This window comes from Micropterus salmoides, unplaced genomic scaffold (assembly GCF_014851395.1).
Source record: "Micropterus salmoides isolate LMB-PRFRI ecotype aquatic unplaced genomic scaffold, ASM1485139v1 Ms_hic_scaffold_18, whole genome shotgun sequence".
NCBI lineage: Eukaryota > Metazoa > Chordata > Actinopteri > Centrarchiformes > Centrarchidae > Micropterus > Micropterus salmoides.
The window spans coordinates 12,352,029-12,368,083 of NW_024040928.1; the positions used below are offsets into that span (position 1 = coordinate 12,352,029).

The window sequence follows — 16,055 nt, forward strand, 5'->3', positions numbered from 1 at the left end:
TCATAGCACTCAAACCAGTGGTGGAAAAAGTTTTCAGATTCTTTACTTAAAGAGGTCAGATTATGCTCATTTTCAGATTTATAATTTTGTTTAGGGGATGTATCAGAATAGGCCTACACGGTTTAATTTTCAAAAAACAGCATATTTTTTCATATTGCACAGTGCTGCAGCATAACCCTGCGTTTTAGCTACTTCTGTTTGATCTTTGTTGGGAGTTGCACATGCACAGTCCATAGGTAAGGTCTTCTCACTGTGTGTGCTGCAGCTTAGTGTGTTCCTCCACTGGTGTTTTTGAGGGGGTGCTTGACTACCCGCAAGGCAAGCATTATGACGCGTGTTCATCCTCGACTACAATCGAGCTCTTGTTTTCACGCAGTTCAGGAGCAGTGTTTTCTGTGGTAGATGGTAACTCCCCTTAGGGTGGACTTTGTTTTTTTTTACTTTGCAAACCTATTACATGCACAAGATATATAACACAATAAAGGGACAAGGGTAGGCAACGGAGAACTAGCAAGAGACAGCTAAAATTTTTAAAGTATCCATCTGCTCAGCTAATTCAGCTACACTTACAGTAGGCTACACATGTGTTACTTTCCACCACTGACTCAAACTCACTCACACAAACAGATTCACACATAGGAAGACTTTGAGTCACCCACCAGCTCCAGTGTTGGCGGCTGGGGTGGACGTGGCGGTAGCCCCACCTTCAGCTGCGGTGGCAGAGGCCTCAGTGGCAGGAGCAGGTGTTGCAAAGGCATCTGAGGTTCACACAAACCCCAGGAGAGGATAGAGACACCCAGAGAAACAGATGAAGATGAAAAGAAAATCAAGTCAAGAAACACGAGGAGGAAAAGAGAACATCAGGAAAATAGAGGTAAATGCTTAGAGCATTTAAGTAGAAAAACTAATAAACAGCACGTGTTGTTACACTTAGTAGCCAATTCAACTGTAAAAAAAATGTAGCTTACAGCATTGGTATCGATACAACATTAATGACTGACAGGTGAATGGCAATGGGAATACAAACAGGAGGCACTACAGCAAAGATTAATCTACAGCACAAAGAGCAGAATAAGACAGAAATCTACTAGTGTTACAGCTGCCATCTGTAGCTGTAGCCATGTGACATGGTTTGATAGACTTGCTTTTCACTGAGGTCAAAGAAAAGCATGCCTCTCTATCAAACAAGGTGCGTGTGGAGAATGGGTGCAGCAGTATGTTTATGTGCAAGCAAAGGTAATGTGTGGCTGGACATAATTATATAATGCAGAAATGTCTGTGAGTATTTGTGGAGGAACAGTGTGTCGATGTGTGTGTGTGTGTGTGTGTGTTTCCATACATTATTATCCTATTTCATATGGAGCCCCAAAGTAGTCATTATTAAATACATAGATAATTATAAAATAAATAATCACATTAATAACTTGTGTAAACTAATAAATTAACCAATGATTTGTAAAATATTATAAATCATTAAAACACAACTGGTTATTAAGAAATGTTATTTCATCATTATTTTCTCTGTTTTATCGTTTAGTTTTTTTAATGTCCATTTTTCAAAAGTCTATCAAGTCTGGTATTTTTCCCAATGGCACACATTTCATAATGTCACACTTCATGCAGTGTTATCACCATTAACTGGCTTCTCACCTTTTTAGCCATCCCTGCAAGCTAGGTAAATATCTTTAAAGTACAAAAAGACAGACAGCCTCTCTCTGTTGTCACCACAGCTAACAGGAGCTAGCTCACATTGCTAATGGTATCGTTTCACTTTGATGCTGAGTGATAATAATCTAAGCTCGGTAGCTAGGTAGGTAACATGAGCAGCCTGGCTGAGCAAAATAAAAGGGGAGGTAAGTTATTGTGTCCATGTATTGTGTTTATTTACAGCAGCAGCCTCTAGTTTGTTGATTAACTGCGGAGAGAATGACCGAGTGCTGTTTTAATTTTGCCAGTGAGCTCACTGAATAGTCCTCTACGTTAAATTCCCTAGAGAGGGAGTAGTGAATGAGTCATGATGATTTACACAGCCATTGTTGCTGTAGCTAACAGGAGCTTACTGGCTAAATCTCGTAGAAGTTCAGCTGGAAGGTGAGGTGGTGGGGGTGTTGACACCAACACTGTCACAAAAAGTGACATGAGGTAAAGGTATTATAGGGGAAATGCCATTATGAAATAAAAAAACAGACTTTTGAAGTAAAGATTTCTATGATGAAATTAAGTGCATGAAATAACATTTCTAATGACTTGAGTTCTTACAGGGGACCTATTATGCTTTTCCATATTTTTGGCATATCTATAATGTTACAATGTCAGATTTAGACACTAATGGCTTAGTATGATGTTATGTGGAGCCGGTTTTCTATATATGGTCATGTGCTCCAGGCACAGAATGCTGGCCACGACCACAAATGAATGCGAAGCCCCATTTTCAGGGTCTCGGCTAATCAGGGGCAGGAGCATCAACAGCTTGTTTCAGACATGGGCCTGCATGAATGGTCGGTATAAGATAGAAAATTATTTTTTGGAACAATGAAAGCTGCCATAGAGGAGTTACAGAACTACAATATAGGGATGGAAATGCAGTATAATAGGTCCCCTTCAAATTATTTAACAATTTATCGGTTAATTTTTATATTTTACACAATTTATTAAAGTTTTTCGCATATTTATCTATTTAATTTTGAATACTTTTCTAGGCATACTTGGCAGCTGAAAATGATGACGTGTGCATCAATGCATCATTAAGACTCACTTTTTTTGATGATGCAACTTCGTTAGCAGAACACAGACAATATCAGTGTGAATCAGCAAAGTTCTGTCTACATTCTGTATGTGTTTGCATGCAGGCAGTCGTCTTTTTATTATCATATTTTGTGATGATTTTAGGGTTGAGCTTCCCAGAGTGATTCTTTCATAGAGAATTTTCTGGAAGCCCACTGACCTCCCAACAGATCCATATTGGCGGCGCCAGGAGAGGTGGCGGCTGCTGTACTAGTGGGAGGAGCTAGAGAGACTCCGGGTTCTGCCGCTGCAGGAGTGGGCGTTGCTGCTGCAGAGGAGGGGGCGGGCTCTGCCGTGAGGGTGGGTTCAGATAGCAAGGAATCGCCCATTTCTACCCGTACCAACGGGGTGTTCAAAATCCCCAAAGAAAGGTACCAAAATAAACCCCAAAAGAGCAACCAAAAAAGCCAGTTGAGTCACCGTTACAACAGTGAACAAAAGCAAGCCAAAACAAAAGTCCAGTTCAAACCAAACCCAATCAAGATTTTTGAAATTGACCGACCAAAGCAAAATCCAAATTTTAACCAAATTAAAGTTGAAAAATTATCCAACGCCATCCGGTCATAACCAACAAATTAAAAACAACCAACCAAAAAAGCCCCCATTGTAAACCAAAAACAGACAATGGAGTATGTGGAGGGAAGGAGGAGAGAAGGCAGAGAGAAACAAAGACACTACTCAAAGAGACAGCTTGAGGAGACAAACAGGGAGGTAAGCATGTGAACTTCGTACATTATAGTGCAAGTTTTAGGTTTCATTTGGGTTAAAATACTGATTGTATTGTTTCCAGATTAGAGTTTGTTCAGAAAGACAGTCAATGACATTGAGGTAACCTGGAGGAGGAGCCCAAATGGTGTATAAATAACACACCAATGTCTTATCAGAACACCTGTTTTGCTTTTCACTTGCCGTTTAATGGCATTTAGTCTGTACAGATTTATACTATATTGTGCGAAAACAGCGTGTCATTTACTGCTATTCATGTCCAATGTGAAACCAACAGTAACCAAAACTTTGCATTGAGGAGTGACACTCACCTGATCCAAGAAGATCTATGGAAGCAGAAAACAAGGGAACAGGAAAAAGACATGTTAAATCAAGAGAAAGCTAAAACTGTTTATGACAGTTCCTATAGATTGTATTAGTTTACTCTCCTAAAATGAAAAATTATTTCCTTTACTGTAAAGGAAAATATGTCTTAATACTGTATTTTATGTAGATGCTCACTAAAATAAAATAGATTTTAGATACTTTTGCTAGCCATCCACAGTAATGGTGGTTTAATAAAGCCTACTGCATTCTTTTGGTGAACCAGCAGCTGATTTGACAGGAAGGAGGGAGACTTACCTCCCCAAGACGTGGGGGCAGCTGATTGTCCCGAGGGACCCGAGGAAGACAGTGGATCCAGGTCCAACAAGGAACTGGAGAATGAGGCAGAAATAGATAGAGCATGAAATTCACCAGCCTTTGCAGAAGGTAATTCTTTTAAATGTTTTGATCCTAAAAAACCTGGTTGCAAAAACCACAAATAAAACTAAGGGTTTAAAGTGAGCCTGTATGTAAGGACAGTGGTGCATTGAGCTAAACACATCTTTTAGAGTCTGAACATGCTAACATTTACTAATAAGCACTAAACATGAACTACAGCTGAGCCTGATGGGAATGTCATTAGATATGTATTGAAGACCTTATTATTAAGTATTTGGTCACAATTTTAAAGCAAATTAAAATTTGACTGCTTTAGAGGAAATGTTAAGAAATCACCAAACTGAATACAATTCATCCTCTATGGACCATGAGTTACTTTAGCAAGTTTTGTGGCAATCAGCCTCATAGTTTTCAAGATATTTCACTCAAAACCAAGAATGTCAACATCTTGGCGCTCAAGGAAAGGTCAGTAGGATTCATCCTCTGGGGACCATGAATGTCTGTATAAAATTTCCAGCAATCCATTTGACATTACCACCACATTAGTGTGATTAACTTTTTAGGGTTTGTCAAATACTCAAACGATATCAGCAAAAGTCCAAATAAATTACCAAAACAATTTAGTCCTTATCTATTGCTGCTAAATGAGGAATTGATCATGTTTTCCAAGGTTGCAGGGACCATTTACAGCAAACAGACACTCACTCTTCAGCTGGCTCAGGAGCAGCGGCAGCGGCAGCACTCTCCCCAGGAGGAGGCTGCAGTGTGGGAACAGCGTTTGAAGATTTGGCTGGGGTTGATGTTGGGGACACATTGTTTGTCGGAGACCCCTGGAAGATAGACAGAGAGGGCCCTTTTTCAGTGGTGCACCAGACTGGAAGGGCTCAACAAAAATATAGATTTTTTAATGTGCCTCTCACCTTTGTTGGAGACCTGAAAGAGCAAAGAAGGAGGAGGAATTGTTAGTGCTTCGGCTTGAACAGATCTCTCTCTCTCTTATTTTATGGGTCTATTTTTAAATCTAAACTCAAGAAATCAAACAAATATGCGAGACAGATTGCATCATATGTGATCATATCAAGAATTTGTTTCCAAAGCAATATACTGTATGTCCAGTAAAAATGAACTGTAAAGTAAAGTAAGCAAAAAGAAATAATCTGATGTATCAAATTACAAATTGTTTAAAATACTATTTTAGTCTAAACACTATTCATTTTAATTTTGTGCTAAAAATCAATTTAACTTTGGAAAGAAACCTTAATTTACTGATTCACATTACATGTAATGTGCATAATACACATGAGGTGACTTACTGTTCATCAACACATGTGTTTCTCGCATGAGTTCACACATGTAATCACATCAATACACACATTTCCACATGTAAACCCAGTAATGTTTGGTGCATAATGTACATTGTGTTTCTATTTACATGGAAATCACCTACATACTGTAATTCACATGTGAATAATGTCTAAGGTTAACAGCGGGGGGATGTGTAAAATAAAGCTATGCAGTTTTTCAAAGAAGTTAGTGAACTCCAAACAAAACAGACAGCATATGCTCACCCTTCACTGGTGATTCCAAATCAACATAAAGAGGGATAAAAGAGAGGATGGGTTAAAGGAAATTATAGAAATAAAGCACTTGTTTAGGCCTGTTTCTGCCGACATTTCTCTTGGTTATGTATGTTTTTTTGTGACACAACTGATAAAAAACAAAGAGATATTCTCAGATCTTAACTTCTTTTACATTTGCTTTTGTGTGATCCCATTTATTCTTATCTGGCTTCTTACTGTGTGTCATACAGAAAGTAAGAAGCTCCCAAACTGAAATTAAAAGCAATCTCTTACCCCTTCTTTCCACCCTTTGTGTCCTCCAGACCGTTCATGTGTGTTTCCAGACTCTCCAGGATACTGCTGGGAGCCTGAAACAAAATCAAAACTGGAGTAATCAATAAATAATCCTTTATTCCACTTGTCTCCTGCTTGCCATGTTTGAATGTGCATAAAGTCCATGTTTACATTTCCATTACAAGAAAAAAAGTGGGTGAGTGGCAGGGCATTTTCAGAAATCTCACTGCAATACCCTCATGCATGTATAAAAAATCACACACATAATCTGAAATTCAATTAGGATCAACATGCCGACACTGCATCCTGTAAACAGGCACGCAGCCAGGGCAGCCTTTGTGTCTGTGGTTACCGGTTCCTCGAGAGATTTAAAAGGACAGTCTTCGTCGTCTGAATCTGCTAGATCCATAACTACCCCCGGATGGAGACACTGGGTGGGGAGATTATGGTGGGTGAGTCATGTGTGTTTCTGTGTGTGTGTGTGTGTGTGTGTGTGTGTGTGTGTGCTGGTCATGTGCATTACATTCTTGGTTGCAATCCTTCACGGGAGAAAATGAATAAAATATGAGAGCAGAGATTAACTTACGTAGTTGATGTCAGGGATGTCATTTTTGTCAACTCCAACTGTCTGTGAAAGGAAAAAGAGTTTAACAACAGCCACTACCACACGGCACTATCCCCGCAGATTTTTCATGGATTTTTCATACATTGTTATGAAGGTCACATTAAGGACTGTTTGGTTGTCCCTTACCTCGGCCAGCTTCATGAATTCTCCAATCTTTGTCACCCTGGTCAGGAACCTCTTGTAGATCTCCAAGGCCTCCTTACAGTCACTCTTCTTCATCTTGAAGTATTTCTCTATATTGGAAAAAAAATGTTGTCATCGTGATCTCTGTTTTCATCTTTGAGGTGCCAAGCAAGAGGTCTCCTCATGGACAACTCACCTAATAAGTTGATGATTCCGTCATTGTAGGATGCAAACAGTTTGACCAGGTCCTTGAAGAGAAGCAGAAATGCAGCATTGATGATCCCGTTGTTCAGCTCCTTGGGATGAACCTGTGAGGAGAAAGAAAACAGAAACCTCTTGTCTCATGATGCTGCATCGGTACCATCAAACACGTGTAGAAATCAAGCCAAAGCCAAAGACTCACATCGAACTCCAGGAGTGTGTCAATCTGAGTCTGCAGAACAGGCATGCCTTTCAACAGCTTCTCAGTGGTCATGGTCCTCATCACACCATCAGCACTGAAAGAATACAACAGAGCATTACATGCTCCACAGGGATGAGAACTGCCATTTTTTTTTTCACAACTAAAGATTTGCTCTGGTCAGAATCAATGGATGAGTTTGTAAACTTGGAGCGTTTCCCCCTTGGTTTCCCAGGAAACCAAAGTACATCACTACAAACCACTCTCACTCGAACTCTCACTCCACTTATTGGTCAACAATAGTAACTAACAATATTAGGTATCTGGGCATTATACTTGGCAAAACTATACCAGCGAAATGCCGAATGCACTTCGAGAAAATGTCTTGCAAATACTACACTACTTTACACTTTGCAAAGAAGATGTGCTGCCTCCAGACAACTGAGCAGACAAGGTTAGAGCATGTACAACACATGTACAACTGTCAACATGAAGTAGTTAATGTTAATGGTAGTTTGTGGTAGTTGGGTCGAATTTCCCACCACTAATAAACCACTCCAGAGTTTTTCTGGGACTATACCCAGACCACCTCCTCTCAATAGTTTTGGTGAGGTTGTGTTGGTCCACACCAGAGTGCAATTACTGTATTCATACCTGCCCAACCAAACCACAGAAAGGGGGAAAATGAACCAGAGTCTGATTTAATCGGACTAAAAAGCACAGTTGAGAAAATCATCTACAATGAAATTTGCTGAGTGTAATGCAATCCTGCCAGAACAGGATCTAGGACCTCCCAGATTGGGACTGGCACCTGTTTGACTGGATTGAGCAACTCTGTATGTGGTGCTTGCAGATTTTGATAGTGTTTGTCACTATCAAAATCTGCAAGCACCACATACAGGCTAGGGGTAAGTGGTTTAATGCTTTTTGGGGTCTAAATCTCTCCCCCCCGACCTGCCGTAAAAGCACCCTCTCTGTGTTCTGGGACCCCGTGATTTACAGTGACCTGCTCTATAGAAATGCGCCTGATCGATGTTTGTCTTTGTTGGATACTGTCTACCATAGTGCATTAAGATTTGTGACTGGATGTAAAGCATCAACACATAACTTGTACAAAATGACAAACTGGTCCTCATTATCAGTGAGGAGGCACATTCATTGGCTTACTTTTATTTACAAGTCTATGCTGGAAATGCTTCCCTCTTATCTTTGCACTTATATGTCACGCAACATCAGTTCCTATTGCGCTCTGGTAACTTGTATTTGTTATCTGGACCTACGGTTCATACAGAGCTCGGTAAGAAGGCCTTTAGTTATGCAGCCCCATCCACCTGGAACACAATGCAGACTGATTTGCAGTTGCGAAATCTTGAATTTAAACACTGCATGAAAGATTTGGAAATAGATGCCATAAATTGTTGTCACTGCTTTTAAAATAACTAAATCCTTTAAACCTACGGTATGCATAAATTGTACTTTTTAAGTAGTCTAATGTTGTTTGTTTATGTATCTTAAGGGTCTTGTTAAATGTTCCTTGTTGTTGTGCTTGGTGTTCATATTTGTAATTGTACACTGTTAAAATGCTGCCATGTTGGCCAGGTCTCTCTTGAAAAAGAGGTTTTAAATCTCAATGAGATCATCTGGTTAAATAAAAGTTAAATAAAAAAACATTATAAAATTTACAAATTAAGCACAGCATAGCATCATCACGCATTTTACTCCCAATAAAACAGAAAAGACTGGTCTAGATGGTCGTTGTGCATATATGGCTCCTATAAGCATAACATTTATGACATACCCCTTCTTGACTCTGGTGAAATCAAAAGCCATCTGGCGGTAGGCGAAGGCTTTCTCGTTCAGGTATCGTCCATACCGTCTGATGAATGTAGACATGTCATAGCCTAAGCAGAAAATATCACTGTCAGAAAGCAGGCAGGGTTCATTATTTTTTCTTTTCGTTTTTAGAAATTATCTGACTGCAAATTATTTGGTGCTTATTTTTCATTTTAAGAATGTTAATTGTAGGACTTCTTTGGATCATTTGTATATAATTGATTTCAATTTGAGAGCATGGGGACGGAAGATCTGGGTAAAAATCACCTTCAACTAATCTGTTCCTTTAATATTTTTTAATTTTTTAAAAGGAAAACCATAAAAAACAATGAGCCTTACAAATGTGGCTAAAATGTTATACCACACATCCCAAATTTCATGAATTTCAGCTGAAACCATTAGGAACTGCAGATTTGGCATTGTTACATCATTTATTCATTCATTCAATTATTTGCAGGTTCTGGGCACAAATACCTGCCCACTGCTGCCCTGTTACCTATTTCTTTTTTTATTCTATACATATTTACGTATAACATGTTTTTTAGCAGATCTAAATTAAGGTTGTAGATTAATTTCTTATTTCTCTCATATAATTCTCTAAGTGTGCTTACAAATGTGCAATGTTATAAATGTGCATCTGTGCACTGTAAAAAACCACCAAAGGAAAGTGCAACCCAATACAGAAATGCCAGCATCTGTTTGCATGCATGTGTGCACATGTATTAGTGTGTGTACAGTTACATGTCCAATCCCTCCTGCCAGATGGCTCATTGTGTTTGTCTCTTCCTGTTTCTTTTTTGCATTGCCAGATGAGTGCCATATTTTTCTTACCGTGAGAGCCGGTTTTGTCGATAAAATTACTGAGGTTGAACAAGGATGTCCTGGAGGCCAAGTACTGAATGAACCTCTGAGGAAGAGAAAGAAAAGCCAATCATCATACCTATCAAGGCAAGTGGAGGAAATTAATTGGTTTTAAGTTAAATACAAAAACAAAACAAACACCTGTAATTGGAGCTTTTCTTTCTGTACTTGTTTCTATCTCATAGCAGCTTTTACAGATCTGATTCCATGGATGACCATACACTGAACCCACAGGACTCATTTAATTTCTTTGAGGGATTGTGGTCAGCCTTTATTATTTTGTCAAACTCCCCTGAGCATTACACACAACCCTCACAGCACTCAAAACACCAATTTCAGCCCTCTGAAGCGGTAACCTCACAAGTTAATTATCAACACATGGAATGGGTAATAATAAAAAAATAAACAGCAACCAATTAAATCCTTCTATCTTATATCACTGAATAAAACTGGAGTCAAGCTTGAACTGAATTGCACCAGATGTGATCTGACTTTGGTCTCACCACTAACCTCATTGCCGTGGACACACATGTGATGACTGGTGACGAGGGCCTTGAAGACGACCACCCAGCTGGCATTGGTGGCTCGCTCAAACAGTGTGTCAGCCATTTGCGGGATGTTCACGTTGGTGGTATTGGTGGCTGACACCAGGTCTGCAACATACAGCCACAAATAAAGATTATCATTCAGAGTTCTTCTGTCAAGCCTCCCTTGCATTCACATCATGTGAAACCTGGTGCGGTTCCCTAGAAGGGGAAATTTCGAACAAGAGGGCATGTACATAATTTGAACTACTCTGATTAAACTTTGATTAAGTGAGACTAAGTGTTCGCTGCAGAGCTGCTCCAGACACCCATGAGAATATTGAGCCAGAAAGAAAGCCTGATGTACATGCGAAATGATGTTGGTGCACAAGGCCACACACACACACACACACGCTGACAGCGCAGAAAGAGAAAAAAAATGCTGAGTCAGCATTTCAGTTCAGACACCCAGACAGACAGAGAGGTCTCCAACAGTTTCAAAGTTTCTGGACCATTGTGTCAGCACAAGGTGGAATATAAGGTGAACAGGAGCAGGAGGATGTGTTGATACACTGGACAACTTCCTCTTTGTTACATTACTGTTGAAATATTGATCCGTAGTTTTATTCCCAAGATTCCAAAGTTCTGGGAATGTGTGATACATCTGATTTCTCAACCCATTTCAGGCACAATTCACACTCACATGCATCAGTATTTTCTGTAGTCCTCCTCTACAGAAGTGTCCTATATCTCCTTCTCTGGGTCTAAAAAGCCATTGCTACTTAGAATAACAGTTAGCCAGTGACACAAACAACTTCTTTAATTTCTTTAATTCTGTTATTGAGAATATTAATATTAAATTTATTCCTGACAAATACTTTTTATGTATAACAAACACATTCTTATTATTGTTCATTATTGATTAATCTGCCCATCATTTTAATGATTAACCAATTGGTCTAAAATGGTGAAAAGTCCAAAACCCAAAGATATTCAATTTATTATCATACAGGGCAAAGAAAAGCAGTAAATCATACAATGAAGAAGCTGGAACCAGAGAATGTTTAGGATTACTCAAAACAGCTGCCAATTTACTAATTGAATAATTGACTAATCATTCATAATATACACACCTGGGGCCCGTTTCACCAAATTCGCAACATGCAAGCTGTGATTTGCAACACAGAACAATTTAATTACCTCAAGGCTATTTTGACACATTTCACAAATAAAAACACACATCATACTAGTACAATTATCAGAAACCTGTGACTGAGAATCATTGCCGTAATATGACGCTGCCTTCATTAGCAACCTGTATGCAAGCACAGCTCACAGGTCGCTTTTGTAAAACAGGCCCCTGATTACCTGATGATGATATGTACTAGAACAGCTCTGTGTAAGCTCCTCTAAAAAATCTAATTAAAATACCATGTTTTATTATTTCTTTGTCTGATGATAAGGAGGAGGAGGAGGAGGTATTTTTTATTTGATTGGCTATTATGGTTAAACAGATGGCCACTGCAACATCCAAATATAAAGCAAGAGGAAGATGATTTGGTCATGCAGAAGAAACACTCAGACACACACTCACAACAGATAATATTTATGGTATATAGATATATGGTATATTGCAGAATGTTTGTCAATCATGCAACACTAACAGTAATTTCCTTTAAGTTCTTGAAATCTCAGTCAGTCTCGCTGACATTGACAGCTGAGCAACAAGGGCAGAACTGAATGTGTCCATACATAGTGCCAGAGAGGAATGCAGCAAGTATTGGCAGACGCCTCTGATAATGGAAGGAGAGGAAGGCCATTATATTATTATATTGCACAGGCCTTGCCTTGAGAAGGTAGACACCAAACTGCAGACCAGACCAAAAATACAGCAAGGGGATGAGCAAGAGAGAGGCAGCAAGGAAGTCAAAGAGCAAGGCCCTCATGAGAACAGCAGGGAGTCTGTTGAGATGCACTAATGTAGACATGAATGTGGAAGAAATGAAGAGACATAAAAGTTGAGCCTGTTCAAGGTCATAACAGGGTGGCAGGCTGAACAGAGGAGCTGGGGTTAGGGTGGTTGGGGGTGTTGTAAACAGATTATTGCTAATCACTGGTCCTGGTCTTCTATGGTGGCTGTCTCGCTGCCCATCCCCCGTACAGCAGACACACACACACACACACACACACACACACACACACACACACCACCTGTCTCGACTTCTAATACGTCTCTGTTATCAGCTTTTTGTTTCCGGTGCTGTTGATGTCAGCCAGAGTAATGATTTAGTAATTATATTCCATGGAACAGACAAGATCAGCTGTAATTGTCAAAATGAAATTAATTTAAAATAGACTGAAGTTAAGTTAAGTCACCGATCTTCTGATCTTTCTGTAACTAATTATGCTCCAGTCCATATGTACAGCTTGACCAGATGGTAACAGCCACACTGTGACATCCGTGATGATGTCTGATGTTTCTATGTTTAATGAAGGCTGCATTGACATCAATCAGTTTCCCACTATGGCTCCCATCTGTCTTTATTAAGTCTTTTCTTCAACACCTCTCATTCTAACGGATGATTTTCTCTCTCTTTCAAACTACTGTTGATCATTTCCGTCCACTATCCAGCCTGTTTATTTTATTTTATTTTACTCTTTCTCTGTTTCTCATTCAGCCTCACTTCTCTGTGAAATGGATAAAGACTACATTCCCCTGCAGCCTTTTCAAATGACAGACATGGTCCACAATGGCTGAAATGCGATTATACAACATTATCATGTCACTGGCGTAGCTACAAGTTCATATTCATACTAGCATGATGAACACAGCTCTAGCCAGAGCCAATCTCAGATTTCCAGCTCATAATGCCTAACAATAACTGTGTATGTACATATGTTATTATATCTGGTGTTGAATGCGTTATGTACTACTATACGAGCCATATCATAGGACATAATCCATGTTTTCTGTTGTGATATCATCACCTGAAACAAACACGCATTGACATACAAGTGTGTGTGCGTCTAATGAGGATTTGCTGAGCTAAATAAAGACTCTTACGGTAATCCACATCCCACAGGAGAGTTCTAATAATGAACTGCGAGGACTCATACTGTGTGAGTCTATGTCTGTGTGTGACAGTGTCTGTGTAAGTGTGTCTTTTTCTGGTCTGCGACAGAGTCTGTCTGCTGTAATCGTTTTTTAGTTAGAGCACAACATGCCTCTAGTAGTAGCCATATTAGTCCAGATACAATTAGACAGACCATACACATGTACTTGTGTTGATGTGCAGATTCATCCAGATAGCCTAATTCTTGTCAGCTATCAGCTAATGCCTGCCTTGGGAGGTTTCACACAAGTTTATGGCGCACAGTAAATGTAGTGCACCATACAGAAATAGTGGATGATTTAAGACAGAGCCCTTAATTCATATGACTCTTAACAACTCTCACGTGCCTGCCTAATATCTCATGTGACCTAATGTTTCTCATGTGACATCATGTAAAGGACCCGCAGGTGTTTAAATGCCTGGGACACCCTACCACTTAGCAGATCTGATGAGGACTCCTGTATGAGTGGTGAAACATCTTAAAGCAATAGTTTGACATTTCCTCTTCTCCGGCTGGTAGGCCTATACACTTGCTTACTTCCAGAGTGACAGATGAGAAGATCAATACCATTCTCATATCTGTACAGATAATATATGGCTGCGGCTGGTTAGATTAGCTTAGCATAACACTGGAAAAAGGGGTGAATAGTTAGCAGGGTTCAGTGGGAAGCTCACTTATGAACACATTATACTTCACGGTGGCGACTTCAGGAAGTTCCTGCTCCCTGCCCTCCACAGTCTGGAACATAAATCCCCGTAAAAATGCTTTTTGTTGTTTATAGACGTTTACAGTTTTTGTTGGGATTAAACTAAAGAGAGACTGTACAATGTGCTAATTACTGAGCATTAAGCTGATGATACACAGAGCAACTTTTAGAGCAATCGTGCAGGGCAACTTTGCCGTCAATGGTAATGAGTAAAGATTACTACCGTAATCCCCTTCCCCCACCACTCCGCAACCCACCCCGAACCACCGCTATACGTTCAAAACATAGTCGGACTTGCCACTAGCAAGATTGCCCAGCAACATTACTTACATACAAACAAAAACTAACATTCACACACATTCAAACACCAGTGGAATAGCCACCAGGGGTTTGGGGTTCAGTATCTTGCCCAAGAACACTTCGACATGCAGCCTGGAGGAGCCGGGGATTGAATGGCCGATCTCCTGAGCTACAGCCGCAACTACTTGCAGTGTAATTTTCAACATGACCTCAGATGAATTTAAACCTACTGCCTTTGCCCTTGCCTCTTTCAGTCGACCTTGCATGTACCACATGTTCTCTAAAAATTTATAAGGCATGCCCTCCAGTGTTCTTTTCATTACATCTACTGTGTCTATATACAGTGCAGGACTAAATAAACTTCAAAAGTGAGAAATTACACCTGTTCTTTCCCTGCACTGTGGGCCCCAATTTGCAAATGCAGGCATCAAAGCCAAAAGAAGATGAGACGTTTGCTCTCTGTATAGAGGAAGATCCGGCACACATATATTACATTTGCAGCTTTTATTTTGTAGTTGAATCATGGGTGAAAAGGCACCTGTGACACACCCATATTCACACACACACACACACACACGCTTCTTGATCAGGCAGTTCGTCTTTTATGTTTTGCCATGTATAATCAGAAGACAGTGTTGGCCACTTGCTAGAATAAATGCTTAGCCTGCACTGCAACACCATTACAAATACATTCAGAAACCCTCATCATTGCATCTGTTCGTTCTAGTTAAAGAAGCATGCACCCATTGTGATTGTCTCGTGCACTCTGAAGATGACAGGCCTGTCATTTGTTTCCTTCCTCCTCAGGATCTCCCTCTGCCCTTACTGTGCCGTCCCTCGACACTTTCAATCTGTTGCCATAACAACTGCTCTGCACCACCACGGCACACCCACGTCCACCCCAAGGGTCACAGACCTGTGTCACTGTGACAAAAGAATAAATACGACCTATGGGATATATATATTTATATCTACCTACCATCAAATACTGTGAGTCAAACATGCTGAAAGATGGGAGCCATTTACTTGTACTTTTCAGTGTTTACTTACGGTATTGTACTTATTTGTTCCTATTTTCAGCCTAAACTATATCAAAACATAGCAAATGAATCAAAGTTTGAGGTCTAACTGGAAAATGTTTTTTTCTGTTTTTTTGAGGTTAGGAGCTTCCTCCAGCCAAGATAGGCTATGCATGCAAGAGAAGCACAGTGGCCTACATACAAGAAGCTTGTTGAATTGCCCTAGAAATGGAGACAGTATGACCTCAAAGACTAAAAACCTCATGGAACACAGAATGTTCATCTATGTCTTGCAGGATACTCTAATTAATCAAATGTATAATGATATTTCCATGTGTCTGGAGTGTATCAAGAGGTCAGTAGAAGTGGTGTCCTGTGGCTGGAGAAATAGGTGATGACTTGTACATGTGACTCTTTGTGCAACAGCTAATCAAGTCCAGCGCTGTAAAGTCAAAAGCAAAAGACACACAGAAAACAAACACACG

General features: G+C 39.9%; 1 protein-coding gene across 9 annotated transcripts in view; it reads right to left on the bottom strand.

Annotated features, from left to right (window-relative positions):
• Positions 1-16,055, bottom strand: part of snap91b (synaptosome associated protein 91b) — a 57,706-nt gene that overhangs the window by 39,863 nt on the left and 1,788 nt on the right. For 7 of the 9 annotated variants that reach the window (XR_005445373.1, XR_005445375.1, XR_005445374.1 and 4 more), the window contains exons 3-17: positions 10,418-10,560; positions 9,878-9,953; positions 9,012-9,114; positions 7,217-7,310; positions 7,010-7,121; positions 6,817-6,923; positions 6,652-6,693; positions 6,066-6,139; positions 5,781-5,786; positions 5,133-5,145; positions 4,918-5,042; positions 4,132-4,205; positions 3,822-3,836; positions 2,945-3,115; positions 660-758 (exon numbers count right to left, since the gene is read on the bottom strand). Coding sequence is in view for 6 of the 9 variants with exons in the window: in XM_038727191.1 (XP_038583119.1) it covers positions 660-758; positions 2,945-3,115; positions 3,822-3,836; positions 4,132-4,205; positions 4,918-5,042; positions 5,133-5,145; positions 5,781-5,786; positions 6,066-6,139; positions 6,652-6,693; positions 6,817-6,923; positions 7,010-7,121; positions 7,217-7,310; positions 9,012-9,114; positions 9,878-9,953; positions 10,418-10,560 (1,254 nt within the window). In the remaining 3 variants the exon portion in view is untranslated. The remainder of the gene's footprint in view (positions 1-659; positions 759-2,944; positions 3,116-3,821; positions 3,837-4,131; positions 4,206-4,917; positions 5,043-5,132; positions 5,146-5,780; positions 5,787-6,065; positions 6,140-6,651; positions 6,694-6,816; positions 6,924-7,009; positions 7,122-7,216; positions 7,311-9,011; positions 9,115-9,877; positions 9,954-10,417; positions 10,561-16,055) is intronic. The other 2 variants (XM_038727188.1, XM_038727192.1) reach the window with 2 other exon arrangements.